General features: G+C 36.3%; 1 protein-coding gene across 1 annotated transcript; it reads right to left on the bottom strand.

Moving 5' to 3' along the window:
* Nucleotides 1-3,576: 3,576 nt before the first annotated feature.
* On the bottom strand, nucleotides 3,577-17,375 carry LOC133296545 (two-component response regulator ORR23-like). The gene is made up of 9 exons (XM_061495550.1): nucleotides 17,276-17,375; nucleotides 14,542-14,694; nucleotides 6,493-6,569; nucleotides 5,275-6,333; nucleotides 5,071-5,151; nucleotides 4,593-4,694; nucleotides 4,276-4,368; nucleotides 4,146-4,187; nucleotides 3,577-3,639 (listed from the first exon to the last, which is right to left on the bottom strand). The coding sequence occupies exons 1-9, from the start codon at nucleotides 17,373-17,375 to the stop codon at nucleotides 3,577-3,579; spliced, it is 1,770 nt and encodes a 589-aa protein (XP_061351534.1).
* Between the last annotated feature and the right edge of the window lie 10,533 nt (nucleotides 17,376-27,908).

The raw sequence follows: 27,908 nt of genomic DNA on the forward strand, positions 1-27,908 counted from the left end.
ACAACCAGGACAGTGTGTCTTGGAAGGAGGAAGAACTTTTTGCTTATGTGCCCTTATGTTGTTATGCTTATGGGTGAAGTTTGAACGCCATAAGCCGTCTGGTAACTTCAACTTCTCGAAGTACCACAGTGGAAGTGGGAAAGTATTTTCATGGATTTTGTGGTGGGATTGCCTAAGACTCAGGCAGGTTATGACTCTATCTAGGTCATTGTGGACTGACTGACGAAGTCTTCCCATTTTCTTCCAGTGAAGGTGAGCTTCACTACAGAGCAGTTGGCCAAGCTTTATGTTCGCGAGATTGTGAGGCTTCACGGGGAGCCCGAGAGTATCATCAGTGATAGGGACCCGAAGTTCACATCTCGCTTCTGGGAGGCGCTATAGGAGGCTTTTGGTACGCAGTTGAGATTGAGTACCGCCTATCATCCTCAGACAGATGACAGACTGAGAGGACCATCCAGACCTTGGAAGACATGTTGCGGGCTTGCACATTGGAGCAGGGCTCGGCATGGGATAGGTATCTTCCGTTGGTTGAGTTTTCGTACAACATCAGCTTTCATGCTAACCTGGGCATGGAGCCCTACGAAGCATTGTATGGTAGGAGGTGTCGGACTCCTACCTGTTGGTCAGAGGTTGGAGACAAGGAGCTTTTTGGCTTGGACTTTGTCCAAGATACCACCCAGCAGATCCAGATGATCAGAGAAAAGTTGAAGCAGGCGTATAATCGCCAGAAGAGCTACTATGATGTCAAGTATCGTCCACTGGAGTTCAGTGAGGGTGAGCACGTGTTTGTGAGACTTTCACCTGTCACCGGTGTTGGACGGGCACTCAGAGTGAGGAAGCTGAGCCCGCAATATATTGGGCCATACCAGATCCTTGGTAGAGAAGGACTTGTTGCCTACCGGCTTGCCTTGCCTCCGAACTTGGCCATTATCCACGACGTGTTTCACGTGTCTCAGCTTCGGAAGTACATAGCAGATCCTTCGCACGTGGTGCAACCTGATGATGTGGAGGTTCGGGAGAACCTAAAGACTCCTGTCGGACCACTCAAGATTCTCGATCGTGGCGAGAAGCAGCTGAGGAGCAAGATCATTCCGATGGTCAAAATGCAGTGAACTGGAAGAACTCCTGAGGAGTGTACTTGGGAGCGTGAGGACGAGCTTCTCCGGCAGTACCCCGAGTTTCGAGACAGGTATGTTTTCGATTTTTTAGGACAAAATCCTTAAAAAGGAGGGGTGAATGTAAGAACCCGCACCGTTAATTAAGGAAGTTAATTAATTAAATATGTGAAATTAGAAAATAATTCCATAATTGACCCTAATAATTATTATGAGGCTTAAATAATTATAGAAAGTGGTTAATAATGCTTAAAGTCGCTTTTCTGACGAAAAGTGCAGATACCGGTTCTGCTAGTCAGTATAAATGCGTACCGATAAAGTATCCCGAAAAATTATAACAAGTGCATGATAATTCTTAGAATAATATATAGGACTTGTAAAACGAGTTTCAAATTAAAATAAGGAGAACTGGTGCCAGAAACTGATACTGGCTATGAAAAGCGTGTACCGAAAATGTGCTGCGAAAAATATAAGAAAAATATGATAATTCTTGTAAAATCGAGTAGGTTAAGAATCCTGAGTGTGGGATTAAAATGCTAAGCGTAGCAATTAAAGTTAATACTGTGTGCTTATTGGTTAAGTGACTATATAAGCTTAGTGGCATATGATCCTAGGTCATATTGGCTGCCTCCTACGTGAAAATTCTGAGTCTTTAAGTCAGCCTTGCCACCTTCACCTTCCCTCACTATCTTGAGCCAAAGGAGCCATTTTACTCTTGATTTCTCTACCAAAACACCATTGCCTTGTGTGGATTGGCCTTGTGAGGTGTGAGTGATATCATTTTTGAGTTTGGTGTCCCTGTTTTGTTGGGTTTGAGAGCTGAGTTTGATAGTTGGGTTGTGGGAACCTTGGTGATGACATTTTGAGCTTCAAAGTGTCACCTTTGTGAAGAAAGAACTCATCTTTGTTGGTCCATTTCCGTGCTCTACAAAGTCAGTACCTTGGAGTTGTCTTGTGAGCTCCAAGAGCACCTTTTGTTGGCTGGTTGAACCTTGGGTAAGTGTTACCACCTTGATCTTGATTTTATTGGGTTAAAGTTGATGTCTTGGCATGTTTTATAAGTTAAAGAAGTATGTAATCTGAGTATGAACCTAAATGTGCATAAAAATGCATGCTTTAACGTGTATAAGTGTTAAAAAGGAACCTTGGACGGATATCTTCGCGAATGCAGAAGCTGCTATCATTTGCGAAATATCCGGATATGTGTATCCGGATATGTGTATCCGGATATGCATATCCGGATATGATATCCGGATATGATATCCGGATATTGATATCCGGATATGTCCCTGACAAATATCCGGATATTCTGGGTTTGTGAAGAACAGTAGCTGCACTGTTCATGCAGTGGGCTATTGAGCTGTTATTCAGATATTGATATCCGGAAATGCTGTTGAGCTGTTATATGCTAGTGCCTTTATGATATGCATGTGGTGTTCCACCTATACGGTAAGCCTGATTATGTAGTACATACAATATGGTGAGGCTGTGGGTGAGGTGCAAGCGATGTTCCTTGTACTATCTGTAGGTAATAGACGTATTCCTGCATTTCTCTGGCCAGTAGAATAGTTTAAACACACATGGTATGAATATCTGTTGCACTGCATAGTTTTGAGAACTTATATTGAATTACTGTTTTTAGAACTTATATTGCACATGTAAGTGAGCTTGGGTTGGAAGATCCTTGAGGACCTCTTGTCTTATTGAGATTTCTGGTTTAGAGATTTCACCCCATGTTTGGGGAATGCTGATTTCAGGTTCAGGTAACGCGGGGGTTGAGACCTCTAGTGGCAGGAGGCCAGATCTTAGTTGATAGATGTTACATGTTTATGCTGATTATGCTGATATGCTGTTATGATTGGATGTTGGATCCTATTTACTGTCTTAAGCTTTTAGCTTCAGTTTATGGATTTTTCTGTTGAGACTCTGTTGGTTATGCTGTTGATTTGGTGAGCATGGGGATTATCCATGCCACATAGACTTGATTATGTCTTGTTTTATGTTGGAGTTGTATTAATATATCAGGATTATTGTCCGCACTACGTGTTGTAGATCCGTGATTTTAGATACTCACTTTATCTATATTATGAGGTATTTCAGTTAGATGTTTATTTGCAATTTACATACAGGCGATATTTTATGAAATTGATTAAGTAATCAACTTGGCTAAGTATAACGACATCATAATTGAAAAGAAAAAGATATTTCGCATTTTTAATTAAGCGCAGCTTAATACGATGATATGTTAACAAACCGGGTATACACGGGGTGTTACACTTATCTACATTCACTTTAGAAACATTAAAGCCTTTTAAAAATGCATAAATTTTCCCTCAAATTTCATATTTTTAAAATAGAGATAAATATTTTTCATTATATCGAAAAAATTTACTTCACCATTTTTAGAAAATAAAGATATCACGTTGTATCCCTTGATAGGACGAAGATGTTGGTTGGTTGTTCACAATTCACCACCTAAAACTGCCGGAGGCATCCTCCTCATGCCTTTGGAATCTGGTTGATTCTGAAAAAAAATTCCCAAAACTAAACTAGAGACAATTTTTTTTTTCTATAAGTTGGGAGATGATCTACTTACCATCAAAAAAGTTTACAACTCTTACAACCAATTTAATCACCGTTGATTTCCATCAATCTTCGTTATTTTTTAGAAGTAAATATACCACAACGTAAAGCTCTAAGAGATGAGTCTTTTGATGGGTTGAAAATGACCGGAGGCTACCAGACACGCCGCCATACTCTGGCGGAATCCGGCAGCCACATTGGCAAAATAAAATTTTGACAACCCTAATATATTTCATATATATATAATATACATGTTCTATGGCAAAGGTCCTTAACCATTCAAACATGTAATATAAAGAGGAAGCAATTCATACGATTTATACAATTCTCTCTCTGTGTGATATAGAGAAAAGTCCTAGTGACTTTGCAAAATCTCTAGTATTTATCCCTCTTAATCTATAACTTCATGATCCTTGAAGAAACCTTCGACCGTACCCTTTAATTTACCTCGGTACCAAACAAAGCTTCAATGATGTCCATATCCCAATCCTGCATTAAAATTAGTGTAAAATTTTATATTTAAAAAAATTTCAAATTCATTTCAATAACATGAACATTTTTTAGTAAATTGACTTGCCTGCTCAGAAGTTGAGTTACTTGCTGAAGATACATTGTCCACTAAGAACCTATCAAAGTGTTCCCAGTCCCCAGATTCCCCATTGCCTTGCATCTAGATATCAAGAAATTGGGTTATACGGGTGATTCAAACTTAAATCTTTTTTGTTGTGTTATTAAAACCCTTTTGAAATATTGTATTGTGTTATATTCACCAATAGAAACTATTCTGCACACAAATGATGTAGATAAAAACTATAAAAGAATTTGTTTATTTGTTAGAGGAAGCATTGTAAGCACTTGCTCAAACTAAAAAGTGTGGTAACCACTTAGACTTACCTGATTAGAATTTTTGTCAGAGCTTGTTGAAGACTCGTTTGGAAAGTTTAATGTGTCTTTAGTTGGCAACACAATCACATCATCACCAGCTCTACTATTAGACTATTGCAATGAGGATATTGAGTCAAATTATGGTCAGTGAGAGACATATACATAACTTAATGCAGTTGGAAAAAAAACAGCAGAAAATTTCTTGTGTGATGTCTCATACTTTACTTAATTCACTAAAGACATATACATAACTTAACACAGCCATGTAAAAAATAAGAGTTAAAGACTTCTCATGTTACATGAAAAGAATTTTTTCTCCTACACACATAACAAATATATGGATTTCACTGAAATTTTTTTCTCTTTCCTCTTTTTAATGGAATCCACATGTTTATTGTGTATGTAGAAGAATATATTCTTCTCATGTAACATGAGAAGTCTTTAACCTAAAAAATAATACATGAAATGACATAGGTAACAAATGTACCTGCTCAAATGATTGCACAACCTGACTAGAGCTAGAAAAGTCAGAATTTAAAAATTCACTTGCATTAGGGTTCTCTTCTGTCTGATTTAAGACAACAAAAAAAGTCAGGACTAAAATGGAATTATAACATTGAAAAACTGGATCATACAAATGTATATAATATTTGATAAAATATATATATATATATATATATTGAATGCTTACCTCATTATTAAGAAGTTGCATATCATCTACCATCAAGAAAAGCTCAGAAAGATCGTCTTCCAGTTGGCTGCTGATGATCTCACATATTGAAGTGGCATTATATTTATGCTCATTTTCTACAACATTGTCATCTAGTTGCTGAGGTAATTGTGAGATCCCTGGAATATTTTCTTCTCGAGTTCCATTAGTCATCAATGTAGTTGGAAGCGCACTTATAAAACCATTCCCAACATTAGAATCAGAAGTAGAAGCAAGCCCTCTTTGTACCAAACCAAAATTTACATTCCCCAAGATTGCTACATCCATATTTGCATTTTGAGTCTCATTAATCAAGCCAAAACTATCATTGTTCCCAGTCCCAACAGTTTTTGATCCACCATTCAGTTGAACTACAGAGGAGTTACTGCTAGGATAAGAAGTACAAGTCGATGGCAGATTAGAGGTGCTCAAAGATCCCATGTTGCAATTTCCTAGACCATAGCTAAATTTGTTAGTTCCCAATGAATCATAATTTTGGTACATTTGGTCACCATATCTCAAACCTCTTCTTGTGAGGCCATTTGTTGAAGTCGTCATGCAATGTCCCATTCCATATGTAGGAAACATAGCACCTGCATTATTGAATGAACTGTTTGCTTGATAAGGTGGGTTTGCATAGCATCCCAACATTTTTGGCTGGACATTATTTGTCCCAATATTGCTTCCAAAGATTGATTGTCCAAGTCTGACTTGACTAAGAGAATCAACAGGTTGATTATGAAGCATTAAGCCATTGTGCAATGGATAAGAAGATTGACCTCTTCCTAGTTGATTAGTCATATAAGCATTGCTTGAAACTTGTTTATCATGAAGATCATTGACAATCCCTCTGATTCCTTTTTGATGTGCTAATCTTTTCAAATATTGTTGCACAGGAACACATAGTTTCTCTGTTCTTGTTTGGATTTCTTTGATCATTAAAGCTGAAACCCCAGAAGCAAACCTTGACCTTAGAGTCCTCTCAGATAAGCCCTCAATTATTCCTCTCTCTGCAACTTTTCTCAGGAAAATGCGATACTTCTGCAAGTGTTATATGCACACTTAAACGTAAGAACTTAGCATATTTAATTGTCTTTCAATTATTTCAATGTCATTAAAAAAATAAGGGAACAAAGAAATAGAGAATTAGGGAGATTCCATCATATTATATAGATATATTAAGTTAATTAAGAAGCAAACCTGCAAGTGACTGGCAATATTTTCTCTTGTCAAGTTTGGCACATTCATGATTTCGAGAATTTTCTTTGGCACGGCCCCTATGAGTCAAAAGGCAATCACATGAATTAAAAATCTACATATACAAAAAACAAACACAAATCTATAAAATCTGAAAACCCAAAATTTGCAACAGATTACTTACTGTCAAATCCAATTTGTTTTATGGCAAGCAGAAACAGATTGTGAAGGTATGTTGTCCAAACAATCTTTGGTTTCTTTGGAATAGGAGAGGAGCTCTCTTCCTTGTTCGTTTGAGTTCTCTTTCTCTTACTATACTTTCTTTTTCTCTTAGGCTCAGTCAATGAAGATATTGCAACATCATGAGAGATAATATTTTCACATGGCGACTCTCTTTCTCTTCTTCTCAATTCATTTTCAATGAATATTTTCTCTTTCCTTGCTGCAATGGCATACTTCCAAATGTCTTTGAAATCATTTGCACAAATGGGTTTCAAAATATAAAGTGCTGCACCATTTTCTAAACTCTTGGACATTACACTCTTTCTCCTATCTGCAGACATCACTGCATCAAACAAAACAGACAAAGGTCAAATACTACATCACAAGATTTTGCACAAATATATTTCTATCACATTTCCAATACACTTAAATCACAGAAAATCAACCACAAGCACATCACAACTTGTACCAAACTATAATTAATATAGTGAGTGTTGGGACATCGGTCCCTCAAATCAATGCGGAAGAGAATTTGCAAGTCCATACGTCGAGGTCAGAGCTCGGAACTATTAGGTTGGCCAGAAGTCACCAGGTCGGCCAACATGCAGTAAAACAAAAAGGGTAGAAAGAGAGAGACACAGAGATAGAGAGAGACAATTAAATTTTAATGTGGAAAACCTTCTTCGGTGTGAAGAAGTAAAAATCACGGGACATTAATCCAGAAAATCTTTCACTGTGAAAAAAAAAATATTACATAGAGTCAAGCTTCCTAGTTACACTAGAGGTACAATCAAGCTTCTCCAAGAACGATGGTAATCTCAAACTTCTCTCTAGGGGTACTCTCAAATTCTAAGCTCCAAGCTTCAAAATCTCTAACATATTGCTAAAGGTCTTCAAGTGTATTTATAAAGTAAGGTGTGGGGAACCTTCCACTTTCTTCCAGAATCTAATTCAATGATAATGGTGGTTTAGGTGGTTGGGCAGACAATGAGTCCTGCACCAATAAATGTGGTTCATGCCAACATTAATTGAGGAAACACCCCGACAAATCTCCCCCTTCCGATTTTAATGTGTCGGGTTCAGCAATCTTCAAATTTTCTGACTGAAGTCCTTAACTTTAATCAAATCGGTTCCTCCTCCTTACACCAACACATGACCGCTTTGTCTTCTTTCTTGCTTTGTTTCCTTCTTTCTTTTCTTACGGCCAAAGAGGATTCTAAGTGTTTTAAGATAGCAAGTCGGTTCTCACTTGGTTGAAAGCATCAAGCAGCTCAATTCTTTCTTCTATACCGTAACAACCAAGGGTGTTAAGAGGAGCTTGTGAGTATTTTCTTGTCCCTAAAATGCTTAGTTACTTTGTGGAAAAGAATCCTTGTGTTCTTGTGGTCATAACCTTGTATTTTCTTCTTTTGATAAGTGGTAAAAGATGAGTTTCCAAGCATGTATTGTGCGCACCATGGGGCTGACTTTGGATGAAGTTTCATTTAAATATGTTATGGATTGATGGTTGATGAATCCCTTGGATTGAAGTGTATAAACATGAGAATATTTTGGAAAGAAAATCATGGACTTGAACTAGGCCAATTCGGCCAAAAGGAAAAATTAGTGAAACCGTATGTTAATAAAATTCTAGGTGGAAGTGGATGTTGGTTTCTATATGTTAAGATGATGTTTTGACTTTTTTTTTCGTATTCTGACAGAATTACTGTGTATTGACGATTCGTACATGGTTGTTGTAGGTTGTCGTACGTTGATTTGAACCCCGAACCGTGAGCTCGGTGGATTGCTCTTGGTCCTGGATTAAGTGGGATTGAGGTGAGTAATTAGAACCATGCTTGTAGAATTAGTAACTTGCATGTGTTCATATGAACAGTAATTAATTGAGAATGTCCTCTGTGTAGGCATTTCTGTTGTATAACGAGCTCGAGAAATATATTACGTTGGAGCTACGTGGAGAGGAGTATTCAGGTAACCTCTTGGTACTGGAGCTTGTTCCCCTTGTGTGTTCCACCATGCCGTTGAGGGTGATGGTAGGAAAATGTATATGAGTAATGTAGAATAACATGATCATGCATTTAGTATGTATGCTGGTACGTAGGTACTGAGTCTCTGTACAGTAGACAGTTTTGCCTTCGGGTGTTTCGGACTTTCACTGGATAGGTCTCCGAGAGGGAGTTCCAGTTGACCTAGGGTCGTGGTGTGTGATCCGGATAGGAGCACACTAGGAAGTCTCGAATATATGCGGATGGGAGGGGTACCTTGGTTGATGTTCTAGGAACACGCCTTGGAGGAGACCCATAGGCGTATATGTCGAGGACGTTGCGTGGTATTGGTAGCTACCATTCCAGCTTCGTCGTATTTTGTATCATATAATCCTCGTATTCTCTAAATCTCTTGTTGTATCCTGTTTTCAAGAAGTTATTTTATATTATTTATATGCATCGAAGTGAGCCATTGGGAGGAGTATTCTCCTGAACCTCTGGGTTACTGAGATATATTCGTATATCTCACCCTGTCTTGGGGGCATTATTTCAGGAGGTAGCAGTGGCACAGGAGCGGCGGGCAAGAAGCACGTAAGATAAGTCGTTGGAGGACTTTATGCTTTTTGCATTTTGATGGCCATTGGGCCTAGGCTATATTTAAGGCATGAACATGGTATTTATTAATAGGATGAGTTTTATGTTCACATTTGTTCATGATATTTTGCCTAAGTCTAGATACAAGTATTTTATAGCATTTGGAAATTTATGAATTATGTTGTAATTGGATAATTGTAAAGATTGTATTCGGACCTTGTGTAATTTGAAGCATGTGTAATACGATGAAAGAGCAATAGGCCTATTTTAGGATTATGATTATATGTATATTTAGAAAATGCATGTAAATGGACATTGGTGATTGAAATAAGTTAAGGAATAATAAAGTGAGCAATATGGTATGAATTGTGTAATAACTATAAACTGAGTTGGGTTGTAAGTGCCCCAAGACATTGTTGGTCCTTGTGTGTGCCACCCATTGGTTATTAGGTACATTTGAGGTATTAGAAAGCATTTGCAAACTTGGGAATTTTTGTAAAAACAAAGGAAACTCTGGCGAATTTTCTGTAGAATAGGCAGAATTTAGGTAAACTTCGGGAAAGCATATCTCCCTCCACAGAGGTCCGATAGGGACGTGTCATACGCCATTTTAAATTTTGAGATGTCCTCTACATTGTGTTAAAATTTGAGAACTTTCTGGGTTGTACGATGCCCTGTAGAATCCTGTGAACACGGACTGTCCAGAACGCACCTGTGCAGGGGCTGTTTCTGGCAGTTTTTGGGAAATTAATTCCCACTTCGTTTCTCAGTCAAATTAAGTGTATAATATATCAAATTGAAGGTTGAGGCGTCTAGTTTGTTGTATAAAAATTTGAGAGAAATTGGTTGAGTTAATTTTCTGAAGTAATTCGTAGAGTGAGGGATGTTTGAAACTGTTTTGGGGTAGGTTGGCAGTTTTGCTTGTCCAACTTCAAACGGTGATATCCGGAGCAAATGAGCTTTAAATAAAACGTGTGATAGCTTAATAGAGAGGTAATTGAGTGTAGAATAATATATCAAAAGATGGTAGATCTTTAGAATGCGGTTTATCCTCAGAAAAGTAGAGACTGAACCATGTTCGGATAGGTAGAAAATGTAAAAGTGGGAAATTAGCTAAGTGGGTTTATGAGAACCCCTTAGTGACTTGTAGTAAGTAAAATAAGTTATAAAAGTAGTTTAAATAAGTATTCCGCAAGAGTTTACAGTTACTATTACATCTTTTAATTATTACGCTTTTATTGTTTTAAAGGTTCGCATAATAAACAGAAAAAGTTTACTCGCATTTTTATAAATGAATTGTTGTGATTGTAACTGCGCTTAATATGATAATTATTGTTAACAATATCGGTGTACAACGGGCTGTTACAGTACCGGCATGGTAATCATGTCGGGCCAATTGAGATCGGTGTGCACTTTGGCATGTTTGAGCTGTCTATCCTCCATCACATCCCGGATCCAGTGATATCTTATGTCAATGTGTTTGGTGCGGGAGTGATAGATCAAGTTCTTTGCTAGATGAATAGCGCTTTCATTTTCAAACTTCAGCTTGTACTTGCCTTGATCATGACCGAGTTCTAGAAGAAACTTCTTCACCCAAATCATCTTTTTGCAAGCCTCAACCGCGGCTAAGTGATCGGCCTTAGTCGTCGAATCGCCATACATTTTTGCAGTTTTGATTGCCAGGAGACAACTTCTTCTGCAAAAGTCATCAAGTATCCAGTTGTCGACTTTCTCGATTCAGCATCTCCCCCTAAATTAGCATCTATGTAGCCTTGCAGCTCAGCCTAATTTTCTCTAAGGAGGAGGCTTAGGTTGGAAGTTCCTTTGAGATACTTGAAGATCCATTTGATGGCTTGCCAATGCTCCTTATCGGGGTTAGATAGATATCGACTTACCATTCCAACAGTATATGCCAAGTCGGGTCTCGTACATACCATTGCATACATCAAACTTCCGACTGCAAACTGGTACGGGATCTTCAGCATCATGTCTTCTTCCTCTTCAGACCTCAGACATTCCTTTTGACTCAGCTTTATGTGTCCACCTAAGGGAGTGCTAGCTGTCTTGACTTTGTCCATGCTAAATCTTTTCAAAATCTTCTCAATGTATTTTTCTTGACTTAGCCACAATAGATTTCTTTGTCAATCTCTTATAATCTTGATTCCAAGGATTTGTTTTGCAGAGCCGAGGTCCTTCATTGCGAAGGACGAGCTTAATGCCTTCTTCTGGGTAGCTATCCTCGATTTGTCTTGCCTTACAATAAGTATGTCGTCAATATATAAAAGCAAATTCAGAAAGTCTCCAGCTTCATACCTCTCAACGAATACGTAGTGGTCGGCCTTCGTCATCATGAACTTGTGCTCGATCATAAAGGATTCAAACTTCTTGTACCACAGTCGAGGTGCTTGTTTCAAGCCATATAGACTACTCTTCAAACAGCAGACCAGATCTTCTTTTCCCAGAGCTCAGAACCCTTCAGGTTGCTCCATATATATCTCTTCTTCAAGTTCAGCATGAAGGAATGTGATCTTCTCATCCATTTGTTCAACTTCAAGGTCCATTGAGGTCGCCATGGCTAATATCGTTCGGGCCAAAGTCATCTTCACAACAGAAGAGAAAATTTCTTCAAAATCTACTACTTTCTTTTGATTACAGCCTTTCACCATAATTCTGGCATTGTATCTCGGCTTTTGGTCGTTCTCCTCATGCTTGATTTTATAAACCCACTTATCCTTCAGAGATCGTCTTCCTTGAGGCAGCTCAGTCAACTCATAAGTCTGATTTTATAAACATGCATTGCCTTCTCCTATTCTTTCTTTTCTGAGCTCGTCATGGCTTGGTTAGTTCTTCATGTTGAGAGTCTGGCTAAAAATTCTCATCTCAGATCTCAGTACGACCTGCTTTAGCTTGTCTTTCATCATCGCCTTCAATAGTTGACTCTTATTGTTGCTGGTCATTTACTTCATTTTCTTGATTTATTTCTCCCCCTACTTCAGCTCATACATGAGGGACAAATTCTTCACATCGGATAGCAACCCGAGCTTTGGGCTTCGAGATGTCTTTGATGGTCTTGTCTTTATGGAAGACTACATCTCAACTTCTAACTCTCACTATTTCCTTGTTGACAGGATCCCAAACTCAATATCTGAACTCACATCTTGATGAGCTGAGGTAAATGCATTCCTTTGTCTTGGCATCGAGCATTGTCTTTCGTCTTTAGGGATATGCACAAAAGCTCAACATCTGAATACCTTCAGGGGATCATAGGCCTCTTTTCGACCTGTCCAAATTTCTTCAGGAACTTCTCCTTCTAGTGACCGTGAAGGTGATAGATTAATTAGGTCAACAACAGTTCTGACGACTTCTCCACAAAATGATTTCAGCAACTCGGCATGGGATAGTATATACTTCGGTAGTCGGGTTCATCCTTTCAGCAACTCCAATCAGCTGAAGAGTCTTAGGGAGCGTCTTCCTAAGTCTTATATCGACCGCTCTACAGTAAGCATCGAACGGGTCGCAGTACTCACCACCATTGTCAGATCGGACCACTTTAAGCTTCTTACCAGTCTCCCTTTCCACCATAGCTTAAAATTCTTTAAAGGCTTGGAGTATTTGATTTTTAAATTTTGACAAATATACTCACACTTTACAGGAATGATCATCAATAAAAGAAACAAAATAACGAGTTCCGCTAAGTGATTTTTTTGACATGGAGCAAACATCAATATGGATGAGGTCAAGAACGTAACTGCGCTGTCTGGGTTGATTCGGTCTCACAAAAGAAACTCAATGATGTTTTCCAGCTAGGCAGTGCATGCAACTCTCCAGCACTTGGCCTTTCAACCCGGTCAGAAGTCCTTTCTTGTTCAAGATCTGGAGCCCTTTTTCGCTCAAGTGGCCGAGGTGCTTGTGCCACAACTCCATGCTAGGTCCATCTCGGACAGAGTTGTCTTATGCACCATTTGTCTTTCCTTACATCACGTACAAAGACCCTTCCTTCTTGCCTTGGGCAAACATCAGATTTCCCTTGGCCAATTTTCTTTTTCCATTCCTGAAATAATTCACTGACTCGGCATTATCAAGTTATCCTACCGAGATTAGTTTCAACTGCATATCTGGAACATGCCTTACTTCCTTTAGCAAAAGTCGTCACCTAACATCCGTGGTCAGGGTTACATCACCAACACCAACAATTTTACTTGTCACTTGATTTTCCATTTTCACAACTTCGAAGTCACCGCTTCAGTAAGAAGAGAAGAAGTCTTTGTGTGGGATGACATGAAAGGAAGCACCAGAATCAACAATCCAGGCGAAGTCATCATAAGCTACGTTCAAAAAATTGTCCTCACCAAGGAGGAAGATCTCGGCATCCAAGTTGGCTGCCAATGCAGTGGTGCTCTTGTTTTCATTTTTGTTTGGTAATATCTAATCCGGCTTCACAGTGTCGTTCTTCTGGTCTTTTGTGGAGTCCTGCAGTCAGGCTTCTTGTGGTCGGGCTTCTTGTCACGTCCGTCACGACCACGACTCTTGCTTCGATCCCGAGTGTCAGAACTTCCTACATTCTCAACAACGTTTTCCTCGGACGTACTCGTAACACCTCGTTCACTTCTCCTGGACTCCTCGTGCAGGAGGCTGTCAGTCACGACGTCCATTGCCAATTTTCAAACAAGAATCAAGTTATTTAAGGTAACTACCAGAGTATCCCGCTATCTGACAACGAACTCAACAGCAACAGGGCCTGCATCTCGTCATCAATCTTCATCTCGGCTTTAGACAGTTGATTTACAATACCTTTATAGGTGTTGAGGTGTTCAATCATACTCTTGTCGTCCTTGTATTCTAGCTTCACAAGTCGACGAACCAGGTGGTGTGTCGTGTTCAATCTAATGCTAGTGAAACGTGCATAGACTTGTGCGCGTTCAATCATCTCATACGCAACTTATGCAAAAATTAAAATGTGTCTGCCACGTGTCATGCTCCACAAAATGCGCATGGGGTATACACGACTTGACTGCCCACTATTAGGATGCACGTCTTGCACTGCGCTAACTTTTGTACAAAAGAATTAAACCGCTAACTTTTGTGTTTTTGCATTGTATTGGTGAAAAGTACAAGTATACTTTTGTGTTTTTGCATTGTATTGGTGAAAAGTACAAGTATATTTGTAAAGGTATATAATTAAAAAAAAAAAAGAGGATAACTTTAAGGGACCAAATTGAAAGCAAGTAATATGAGAGTTCAAAATGATACTCACTTATTACAGGTAGCTGGAATTCATCTTTGACACGCTTTTGAAATTCAAATCCATCAATTCCTGAAATATGAAGCTCTGTAATGACGAGATCAAAAAAGCCTTCAAACTCTCTAAGTGTCTCCAAAGCATTACGAGCACTGTTGGCAGTGAGAACTGAAATTCAAAGCCAAAGAAAATGAATAAACACAGTGAGCACGGGTGAAATTTAGTTACCTATAAGCCATTAAGAAACTTATGTTTGCCTTAAAGAACAAGAAGTAACTAATCCACTACTGAACTATATTTTTTTTTAATAAAAAAAAAAATAGTTCGGTAATGTTATTAATGTATGATAGATAAGTATTTATTTTTTGGGATCGATGTGATATTAAAAATTTTTATGTCTAGCATTTGAGGCCAAGATTGCATTTATTGAATTGTTATATTAATTAAGGGTCCATTTTTTCTCATGTGACCAGAAAAAAATTATCTTATATCACTCATTATAATTATGTACCGTGGGAAGTACATAATTATAATATTAAAATTATTATTTTTCTCTCCCCACGTCAATTGACAACTTTTTAAGAGAAAAAAAACTTTAATATTATAACTATGTACTCCTCGATGTATATAGTTATAATGGGTGACATAAGATATTTTTTTTTCTAACAACATAAGAGTATGATTTTTCATTAAAAAATATATATAAGATTTTTGGAAAGATAAGAGTTATTAATATTCCTGTTGTGTACATATTTCATATTAGTAGTTTAATGAAAAGAGAATAAGCATATAGGGGAATTGACTGATTCTTCTAAATAAATGCATGTGCTGCGCTTTAGTGATTGAGATTCAAGATTCATTGAAATGTGTTGGTCTGAATTATCAAGCCACCCTTTCGTTTTAACTAAGATTAAATCCTTCTTTGCTATGATCTTAATAAGGAACCCATACATTATTAGGCTGATGCATTTATGAGAATTGTTTTCTCAATGTGCTGAGAGGAAGCTTCTTAGTAACTACATCAACACTAATAGTTTATAGAAGTAACACTTAAAACACAGTCTCATACCAATTAAGTATCAGAATATATCTTCTCATATGTCATTTATAACAAGATTTTATCATGTGAGACTATTTCAACCATATATGGACAAATATCACAAATCAACAGTTATCATTTTGTTACTTTTTATTCCAATATTTTTTTCTCTTTTATCTCTTATCACCCATGAATAGTTAAAATAATCTCACGTACATGTTAAATAACACGTAAAATGATACATTACCAACAAAAAAAAAAGCGAGATCAAATAAATAACTTAAGGAATACTTAGATATAATATCAATGACATTCAAAACTTGCCTACAATCATATTAAAGGATTCGGTGTCACTAGCAACCACAAGACGGTCTACAGGATATCAATAATGTAATAACCATAGTTTCAAAAAAAAAAATGTAATAACCACAAGACAGGAGTACGGGATATCAATTAATCGTGATTGATATTAATTGGGATTAAAACGATTAGATAGTATCCCAAAGACTGTCTTGTGGTTCTACAATGTCACATGGGATTCAAGTAACAAGTTAAATAACACTTTTAAAAATTGATATAAAGAACTTGTTAGAGGATAAAAACGTATTTTTTTTTCTTTTTATGTTTGTAGTTACAATAAAAATAGACATAGCATTTCACCAAAAAAAAAAAAAAATAGACATAGCAAAACTCGCTTTGACAAATAACTTGAATAGAGGATTTTAATAATTTTTTTAAAACTTTATTATTGGATTAAAAAACCCGATTTTTGAGAAAAAATTAAACCTCTTTTTTAAGTTTAACCAAAAATCTAAGTACATCAACTGAACTACAGAACAACTACACAGCAAACGGAACAATTAAGCTAACAAATTTGAAAGTAACTTAAAATTTTACCACTAAGTATGTGGATCAGCTAGTGCGGATTATTTCAGTTTAATTAGTAGTTTTGAGTTGAAATCCTGGGTGTTCAGTGCCTTTGTGATCCTGCTCTGCTCAAATTCGGATTAGATAGTTTATATCAAAAAAATTCTATGACAATTTTTTTTTCAATTTTTCTTAGAGAAAAAACCAAGTGTAAAAAACCGTAGAAATACAATTGTACATGAGCAAAATAACATAAACCAAAATAAGAAAATATAAAGGAGGAGACTAGAGATTGGATTACATAGTAAAGAAAAAAAAATATTGTTTGAAATTTGATTTAGATTTGGACTATAAAAGCAAGGAATACACAGATCTTACCTTATATATGGTTACAACAACAAAAAAATAATAATAATCGGATAAAAAAACGGGAAGACAATATCAAGGATAAGCTCAAAAGGGGGAGACATGAGAATCAAGTTCCTAATTTATAGTCTAGAATTCAAGAAACTCTTTCTAATTACGGATTATGTGGGGAGAAAGACTATGTGTTTAGAAACTCATCAATATTAATCATGCATATTGAATATCTTGTGAGATTTTCTACACATATACTAGAGTGAATATGTATTAGTATGCAAGTTTCATTCAAGGAGTCATGTTAATGAAATTCAAAACAAGGGATGACTGTTTGCAATGACCCATAGTTAGACAACAAAAAATTATCTTTAAGCCTAATTGATATATATTTAAAAAATGTCTGAATCTATAAAATTCCAATGGGAAAAAAAACTGCGGCTATACAATTGTTGAATTAATAAACAAACACACACACACACGTACCTTTATATTCCCATGAGATGAGTACATTAGAAACGATGGTCAGAGAAGTTTCATCATCATCCACAACCAAAATAGAGATATCAACTCTCTCACAAGCCATTTTCAGTGTGAGTATGTGTGTGTTTGTTTATCCTATCTTGTTTTGTTTTTGACTAAGTGGACTCAGGTGAGCACTTATATGAAGGGTTCTTTCCTCTATCAAACGGTGAGAACAAACTTCTTATATATGTGTTACTCCAATTTTTAAAGTAAGGAGACAAGAAAAGTAGAGGGATTCAGGGTATCTTTTACTATAATTTATCCCTTATTTTGTCTGATTCGCATTTATCATGAAATTTTAAATTTTAAATTTTATTCAAGTTCTCTTTTGGAATAGTATACATGTAAGATATTCAATTCCAACTAATTAATGGAAAAAATCTTGAATGAAAAAGTTAAAATTAATTGCTTTCTGCCAAAAACATAGTGGCTTTATAGGGGGTTCCTTGTTTAGAAGATTTGATAATCTTTCGTTCACACTGTCCATTTAAAAGTTAGTCATTTTTAAACTAAAAATTTGAAAATATTTTGAAATTGACTCGTTAGAGGTAAATTATAAAATGGTATAACCGTATTATTTATATTTATGAAAAATGATTTTACACACAAAGAATGTAAAATATTCTAGAAAAAAAAAAACAAAGTATAAGCTTTCTGATTTTATTTTGGACATATTGAAGACCTTAGTAGATTTATGGTTATTGAGGGTTATGAATAACATATATTTTGATCCACTATATTTTGTTTCAGCTTTGCATGTAGTAATGTGTTAATTAATGACAAAGTTACATAGTATCATCCAAAATTCTAAAAATTTTGCTTTATGCAATCTAGGATATTGTTCAATTTATTTAGTTAGTGCTCTTCTTGATTCTTCTCTAATTGCATCCAAATTCAGAAACGAAAAACAGATGAAAATATTGCTTTGTTCACTCTTGATAGTAATGCACTAATGCTAAGTGCTAACTGCTTGAAATAATCTATTAAAAAAATGCTAGAAACATAACATTTAAGAATGTTATGGAAACAATAAATGAGTGATGATAGCAAGAAGACAATACAAAATATGATGATTAACAATGATATTATTGTTTAAATATTACCAAAAAAATGATATCACTGTTTGTCAAATAATCATTTTATTTAAATTAACAGCATGCCTTGTCTGCTGTATTTCTTCACACAATTTCTTACAACATTACAGGTTCGAAATTCCTCGAAAAACATTCATAAAAATATTATCAAAAATCGAAAAAAGAGCAAAGGAGTGAACCTCAAAATGAACAAAAATTTGAAAACTAAAATAATTTTTTTATTTGATCGATGGAATCAAATTTTCTATCTCATTTTCCTGTCCTATAAATCAAAATGTTGAACTAATAAAACAAAATACATCTCACTCTTAGCTAAAAGTAAATTATCTCTTATTTGGTAGTTTTCTTGCTTAGTTGCCATCTTTTTACGGAACAGTGACCAAAATGTCACTGTTCACCAACTTTTTTACCTAAATGTCACGCGAACAGTGTTATTTTCCAATCTGTCACAGGGACAAGTTCGCTACCCGGTGTAGTGAACTTAGTTTGCTAACGTGTCACGTTTCTACTGGACACCAAATTCGCTACCCAATGTAGCAAACTTCACACCTTTTTTTTTTAACTTGGTACTTGTTATCCACTAGAAATGTGACACGTTAGCACGCTGAGTTCGCTACACCAGGTAGCGAACTTGGCCCGTGGAAGATTGAAAAATAATACTGTTCGCGTGGTATTTAGGTAAAAAAGTTGATGAAAAGTGACATTTTGGTCAGTATTCCTCATTTTACTAGAGGAACACACTGAAAAAAAAAAAAAGTTAATAAATTTGAGTTCATGTTTAATATTAGTGATTGCATGACACCATAGTAATATCAACGGGCTACTATAGAAATTTCAGAGTTGAACAAAAAAAGGACCCACCTCTTAAATTACTTTCCAAAACAGCCCAATCTTGCTGATCATTTTAAAAGTAATAAATGTGAATTTATAATATTGAATTTCCCTAACAAGTGTTTTAATTAAGGTTATTACCCAAAAAGCATTTAATACCCTCTATAAAATATTTTAAAAATCTCAATATAGTAAGTATTTTACTTTTTATTTAATACTTTCTATTTTTTATTTATTTAACCAGTGCTCTAAAGTCTAAAGTACTCCTCGACAGATCTTTAAAATATTTTGTCAAAAAATCCAATCCTACGGACATTAATATTTTTGGCGAAAGGCTGAACACAGGACACTTTATATACATTTCCAAATATGCATTCGAAAACCACTGCTACTCACCTCAACAGTTTTGTACAAAACCACCTTGATTTACTGAAAAAGATTTATTTTCTTATTCTCATAGTGTAAAAATTTTTATACTATCAATTATTTATCTTCAAATTATTAAAAGAATTTGACCATGACAAAAATATCTAAAAGTGAAAAAGATTTTAGTACTAGCTAATACTGAAATTGAAAACTCAATATATCATTTAAGGCAAAAGTATGTGTCATTTTAAAGGATGTAAAATTGTATCATTTTAAGATAGAGAAAAAGATAGATAAAGGAGGAGAGAGAGTTGACAAAAAAAAAATAAAGGTGTGGATCTCACTTCTTTATGAGAGTGAAATGATATAACTTGTGTTATTTAAAAGGATAAATATTTTTTTCCATAAATAACTCAGTTATATACTTTCATAACAGTGAAGATATTCTCCTAAAAGTGATTAAATTATAACTTCAAATAAGATACTTTTCTTGAAAAAGGTATTTTTCAGGTATAAATAAAGATAATATACCATCTTGTAAACAAACTTATAAATTAAATACCCGAAACTTGATTACCTGATTACCACAACAACAACAACAAAACCCGAAACTTCTTTAATTTACTAACTTTGATAGACATGTGTTCTAATAATTGCATTTAATGTAAATTAAATCATCCTCTTTTTCATTTATTAAAACTCCACTGATATAAATTTTAAATGGTGTGATGGAATTTGTAATTATGTAGGAATACTATATCTTTATATTATTGAATTTTAGGTGAAATAATAACAATAATTTGATTCTTTAACAAATAGTTTATATTAGGAGTATTCAAAATTGAACCAATTAATTAAATTAAAACAGATAAAGTTGAGCTGAGAATCAAAAATTAAATAAACCGCTATAATCTAAATCAAACTTAAATACACACACTCATATATATATATATATATATATATATATATATAATATAAAAAAACTTTACCTCAAATAGATTATTTTTAGGATTTTTAGAAATAGATTTAAGTTTTTTTTTTAATTCAAAAGTAAAAAAATAAAATATTTCAAAAACATTTTCTCTTTTTTTACCTCAGTTGGGATAGATTTAGTTAGACTTGTTCCATATTTGAGATTTTTTTTACCCTTTTGTCCTTCATTAATTAATTAATAACTATTTTGTCCCTTACTCAAAACTATCCACCAACATGTCCCTCTTTAATCGATTAACTGCAATATTTAATCGGTTAAATGGTCAAAACACATAAAAATGGTTGACCCGAGGTTTAATCGATTAAATATCCCTCTTAATCGATTAAAACTCGGGATATTTAATCGATTGAAATATATATTTAATCGATTAAACTTCGGCAGAAATCCTATATTTACATTTCTTGACATCTTTTCAACTATACGCGTTTTTTAAACCAAAATCTCTCTTGTTTGTCATCTGTAATCTAAACTATCAAGAGTCTATTTCATCCCGTCATCTCTAAAGCCTTAATCTTGTAAAATCATTGTCATTGCACTTATATATTCCTTTGTTGTTGGGAAAATCCGAACCCAAACCCCCAAAATCCGAACCCTAGTCTCAAATTCGTGTGAAAGATGAGCTCAAGTCCAAACATGTATGTTACAGTGATCTACCACGATGGAAGGCATTATGAAGGTCCCAATGGTGTTCAATTTGAAGGAAAATCAAAAATATTAAAAATCAAACGGGGCTCAACATACAACGAGCTCAAGGAGAGAATTCACCAAAAATTGGGGCTACAAGGCAGCCAATGCATTCAGCGGTTGATAGCCAGGGTAGAGTCTAAAATTGGTAAGGATGCTATATACTACATTAGTAACGATATATGTGATGATGAAGACGTGGAATGTGTCATAGATGCAATTGATGGACGAAAATTTCAAAATATTATTGAGATATATATTGAAATTGATTGTGGTCAATCTTCATCTGCACCCATGCATACAAGAAGTCAACAATATTTTGGTCAAGAAAACAGAGTCGTCAATTTATCTCCACCTGCACCTCAGATAACTGAAAGAAAATGGCCTTGAAGGCCGTAGGCATGTGAGGATGAAAACAAAATTTTTCAAAAGCGGAAACACACATGCCAATAAAGATATGTACTTTAAGACGTAATGATATACCTTGTTCGTGATTAAAATTCCAAGGTGATCAATGTAAGGTTTGAAAGGGTTCAAACCCTCTAATGTTGATCCACACCACCCTACGTCAAGGTGCAAGAACCCTTCTTGAAAAGCCACCAATTAAACACCACAAAGAAGGCTGGCTAGGCGTTCAATAGATGAAGGAGGAGGCAAGGTTAATGTGTCTAGATGAGTGATATTTTCAGCTTAAAACTTCACAAGAGTGGCGCATGGAATTTATGAGAAGTGGCTAGGATATTCTTCAAAACTCTCTTAAGAAAAACCTAACAAAAGGATGACCAAAGGAGATGAGAGAGTCTAAGCATTCAAGTCAGATTTTTCACTTAAAAATCTGATCAAAGTGGCGCACACCAAAGGAGAAAAAGGTGGAGTTGTTGCAATTCAAATTTTCCCAACAACCTATCTTTTAATCCTCATGAGACTAGGTCTAAACCTTGTCAAAATTCTGACCTAATGACCATCATATGGCCAGCCATATGGTGTGCCCCTTTGGTCCACAATGCAGTCCAAATACATTGAGTAGTTTCATTCAAATTTGAACCAACTTACTCACTTATTCTCTTAACCAACCAAATCTAATTTGGAGCTTATTTGGTTGACTAAATGACACTCATAATAACCCAAATAAGCGCCCCAAACAACCTTGGACGATGCTCAAATATCTCCTCTTGATACTAGGGATTTGTTCCAACAAGATCTTATCTTATCCTTTTGTTATGAAACAACTTTTCATAGCCAATTCAAATTCGAATTCAAACATTTAAATTCAAACGTTCAAACATTTAAATTCAAAATTCAAATTCAAAATTTAAATTCAAAACTTAAATTCAAAATTTAAATATTTGATAATTAATTTAAATAATTAAATTAATTAATAATGTCTTGGACCATCCAAACCCATTACTACTACCATGCGCCCTTTCCCTCTTAGGTGGGCTTCCAAACTTCTTTTTGGGATAACAATCATTATTAGGCCCAATACCTTTAATGTTATATCATCAAGACAATAAGGTGTTAGTGTGTGACCCATTAGGCCCAACATAGCCACTGACATAAATGGGCTTGGGCCCAACAAGCCCACAACCCATTTAATGACAACACAGAGCACTAGCAATGCTTTGTTGCCCCAGAGCTAGTTAGGTTAATGACATGATCATCCTATTACATATATTTTGTTACTGTATGTGTTTCCTTTCATCTCGGTTACCTTCTCATTAAACCTAGGGTGAGGATACGTATCAACCCTTGCGGTTTAGGTTAAGCTTTAATTCGAAATAGGGAATCTTCAATTTACTGACTCTAAAGGAAGATCATCTTATGATCTCTTTTTACTATGCATAGATTCCCGATTCCTGTAAATGTCATCCCGATTTCTCCGGTTTACAGATAACCTAATCTGTCACAGAGATTTGACGAATTCTTTCAGTTTATCACCCTAGGCTTGTGCTCTTTCAGGACATACCCAAAAGTATACCTATGAGTCTCCATGTTTCAGGCAGATAATCAAAACAAGCCTTCTAGAACACAGTCTAGGTGACAACTTATGGTCTAAGGAAAGACATACCCAAATATTAAGAGACTGCTCTAATGATACTTTTGTAAGATTTCCTCATAGAGTCTCTTTGTGGGCCTGTTCAGTGCGAGCTATACCCTTATAGGTCCAACCACGACTTTAGCTAAGACATCTCCATATCTGTAGCTCATGAGGTCTTTACCTTGTATCCGAATACAAGTAGATAAGTCGTGCTAGTCTTACCCGAGATTACTGATCCCCATTCTCAGTGTCTCTAGACTAGGAACATAAAATTAGGAATAAACATTCGGTATCCTTAAATCCTCATGATCGTGATCTCATCACAGATACTCAAGAGATACCTATTTTATTCCAAGGGGTTTATCCAGTTACTCATATAATATATTAACAATAATATTGAGACAAAATATGAAACAGGATAAAGAGTGCTTATTATTTATTTGCGACAATATAATAAGGTCCACATATGTCCTAATCTAATCAAAAGATTGTCTCTAGGCCATCCATATACTAACAAGCTCTCACTTGGCCTAGAGCCAATCTGACCTAAGTCGTATACCTAAAGCCTCATAATGACTATCATGTTTTCTCTGAAAAACAGTCTTCGTCAGAGAATCGGCTAGGTTATCATCTATGGGAACATAATCCATCTTTACATCCATTCTATCAATGATTTCTCTAATCAGGTGATATCTGCGGAGCACGTGCTTGGATCTTTGATAAGACCTAGGTTCCTGAGACTGCGCAATGGCTCCTGTGTTGTCGCAAAGCAACTGTATGGGCTCATCCACGCTTGGAACCACCCTTAGTTCAGATATGAAATTCTTGATCCACACGGCCTCCTTAGCCGCTTCTGAAGCAGCTATGTATTCAGCTTCTGTCGTTGAATCTGATGTAGTCTCCTGCTTGGAACTCTTCCAAGACACTGCCCCACCATTTAAGGTGAATACGAATCCTGACTGTGACTTGCAGTCATCTTTGTCACTCTGAAAGATGGCATCAGTGTATCCTTTCACTGATAGTTCATCCACCCTACCATAGACCAGAAACGCATCCTTAGTTCTTCTCAAGTACTTAAGGATGGTCTTGACTGTTGTCCAGTGACCCTCTCCAGGGTCAGGCTGGTATCTGCTCGTAATACTCAAAGCATATGAGACATCTGGTCTCGTACATATCATGGCATACATTATGGATCCTATAGCCGAAGCATATGGAATTTCACTCATGCGATCCTTCTGAGGCTGTGACTTAGGACACATAGCCTTGGAAAGATGTACCCTATGACTGACTGGAAGAAAACCCCTTTTCGACCCTTCCATGCTAAACCTCTTTAGCATCTTGCCAACATACGTGGATTGAGATAAACCCAGCAGCCTCTTGGATCTATCTCTATAGATCTTTATACCAAGTATAAAGACCGCTTCTCCCAAATCCTTCATGGTGAAGCTTTCTGAAAGCCAGTCTTTTGTTGTTTGTAATGTAGGGATGTCATTTCCTATTAGCAATATGTCATCTACATAAAGTACCAGGAAGACGACATTACTCCCACTAACCTTCTTGTAAACACAAGGTACATCCTCGTTCTTGATGAAACTGTTACTCCTAACGACTTCATCAAAACGAATATTCCAACTCCTTGATGCTTGCTTTAGCCCATATATCGACCTTTGAAGCTTGCAAACCATATGTTGTTGACCTTTGGCTTCAAAACCTTCAGGTTGTGTCATGTACACTTCCTCTTTCATAATCGTGATATGCTGCTATGGCAAGCATGATCCTAATAGATTTGATCATGGCAACTGGTGAGAAAGTCTCATCATGGTAAACTCCTTGTCTTTGACGATATCCTTTCGTAACCAACCTAGCTTTGTAAGTTTGAACGTTGCCATTTGCATCAGTCTTTCTTTTAAAGACCCATTTATTACCGATAGACACTATTCCTTGCAGTTTTGGAACCAAGGTCCATACCTTGTTTTGATGCATCGAATCTATTTCAGATTCCATGGCTTCAAGCCATTTAGAGGAGTCAACATCCTTGACTGCCTCCTCATAGTTACTAGTAGGGGTGTAAATGGGCCAGGCTGGGACGGCCCGGCCTACATTGAGCCCAGCCTAGGCCCGGCCTTTCAGAAAAGTAGAGTAGGCTTAGGCTTATAAAAAAGCTTTTTTAATAAATAGGCCATAGGCCAATTTTGTCAAGCCCGGCCTATAGCCTTGTAGGCTGGCCCATTTAATTTATTAAAATAAAATAATAAAATAATATTTACTTTATGTGACAAAGATACAAAGTACCAAATATCAATATCTCTTACTTTTTGTGCTATTTTATTTCATGAAAGGAAAACTTGTCTAATGTCTCCAAATTTTACATGTTGTTGCAGCTTAATACCATGGAGCAATGGGTACCTTGCTGGATTATGATGTTACTGATGAAGATCTTTCAATAATACTCTTCTTTCCCTTGTCTTGATGGTGGTTTAAATATTTTTAGAAGAATGACATTCTCTTGTAGACTTTATTTCAACATCCAATAATTGTATTTTTCTTATTTTTCCCATTTCTTTGACTCTATTCCTCTATGATATACATTCTAGAGCTGAGGTATTATGTTGACTCTTTCTTGTTTGTCATTTTTTATTATGAGAAGTACTAGTGCATGCATGAATGGAACTATCTTTGCTATATACAATTATTTTTTTTGCTTAGTATATATAGTGGGAGGCCTATAAGGCCTGTAGGCCATGTCAGGCTTTCTTATTTTCGAAAATGGGCGGGCTTGGCCTACAAATAAAGCCTTTAATAGGCCAGTAGGCCAGATAGGCCAAATTTTTGTTGACGTAGGCTTGGGCCAGGATGACCAAAGCCCAGCCCAGCCCAGCCCATTTACACCCCTAGTTACTAGGTTCATCATCCTCGACGGTTTGTTGATTCGCAATCACAAACCTATACCTCTCAGGTGGATTGATGACCCTACTAGACCTACGGAGTTGTGTGTTTACTTCTCCATTGGAGAACATCGCCTGCGGAGCAGACTCGGGTTCCTCAATCTGTTCATGTGGTTCTTGAACTTCTTCAAGATCAATCTTACTCCCACTGGCTCCTTTAGAGATCAAATCATTCTCAAGGAACTCAGCATTCTTGGACACAAACATCTTGTGTTCATCCAAGGAGTAAAAGTAGTATCCCTTAGTACCTTTGGGATACCCCACAAATAGACATTTAGTACTCTTAGCACTAAGTTTGTCTGATGCCAACGCTTTGACATATGCTGGCGATCCCCATACCCTGAGGTAACTTAGGTTGGGTCTCTTACCATTCCATATCTCATATGGTGTGGTCTGAACAGATTTAGACGGTACCCTATTTAGAAGGTATGTCGCTGTGTCTAAGGCATATCCCCAAAACGATTTTGGAAGTTGAGTCTCCCTCATCATAGACCTGACCATGTCTAACAAGGTCCTGTTTCTCCTTTTGGAGACACCATTTTGGTGTGGTGTGTAAGGTGCAGTAAACTGCGAGAGAATTCCATTTTCTCTCAGATAATCCTGAAACTCATGGCTCAGATATTCACCACCACGATCTGATCGCAATGTCTTAATCATCTTGCCACGTTGTTTCTCTACTTCATTCCTATACTCTTTGAATTTTTCAAAAGCTTCGGATTTATATCTCATTAGGTATACACACCCAAATCTTGATTTATCATCAGTAAAGGTAATGAAATAGGAGTATCGTCCTCTAGCCTCTATAGACATTGGGCCACATACATCAATGTGAATGAGTTTTAATAACTCACTAGCCCTATGACTCTCAAGTCCTTTGGGCTTGTGACGAGTCATTTTCCCAGCTAGACAAGATTCACATTGTCCATAGGATACCAAATCCATGGAATCTAGGTATCCATTTGCATGCATCCTAGACAATCTTGTTTCGTTTATGTGCCCTAGTCTACAGTGCCAAAGATAAGATTGATTATCTGTCCTCGGTCGTTTCACATCTACATTGAGCACTTTAGTTCCCATTTCCAAAACATATAAGCCATTTATTAAAGAAGCAGTACCAAAAACAATATCATTCGAAATGACAGAAAATGTACCATCCCTAATAGTGAAAGCAAAACCATCTTGTTCTAAACAAGAAATAGAAATAATGTTTCTAGAAATACTTGGAACATAAAGACAATTATTCAAATGCAATAAAAGGACCGAAGCCAAAATGAGCTCGGTATCTCCAACAGCATGAGTAGCAACTCTTGCTCCATTACCAACGCGGAGGTCCATCTCATTCTTCTCCAATCTTCTAGGGCTCCTAAGCACCTGCAATGAATTGCAAATATGAGAACCACAACCGGTATCCAATACCCATGAAGTCGGATTAGCACAAGAATAATTTATCTCAATCATGTAAATACCTGAGGTAGAAGCATCACCATGCTTCTTGTCCTTCACACTCTTCAGGTAGTCTGGAAAATTCCTCTTCCAATGGCCATTCTTGCCACAATGGAAGCACACAACACCGCTTTTGTCTTTGAGTGCACTCTTACCTTTTTGCCTTTCTTCTTATTGGGTTTTCCTTTGGGCTTAAGGG

Source organism: Gastrolobium bilobum, unplaced genomic scaffold (assembly GCF_033153095.1).
Source record: "Gastrolobium bilobum isolate Gb01-03AN ecotype WA unplaced genomic scaffold, APGP_CSIRO_Gbil_v1 utg17070, whole genome shotgun sequence".
Taxonomy (NCBI): Eukaryota; Viridiplantae; Streptophyta; class Magnoliopsida; order Fabales; family Fabaceae; genus Gastrolobium; species Gastrolobium bilobum.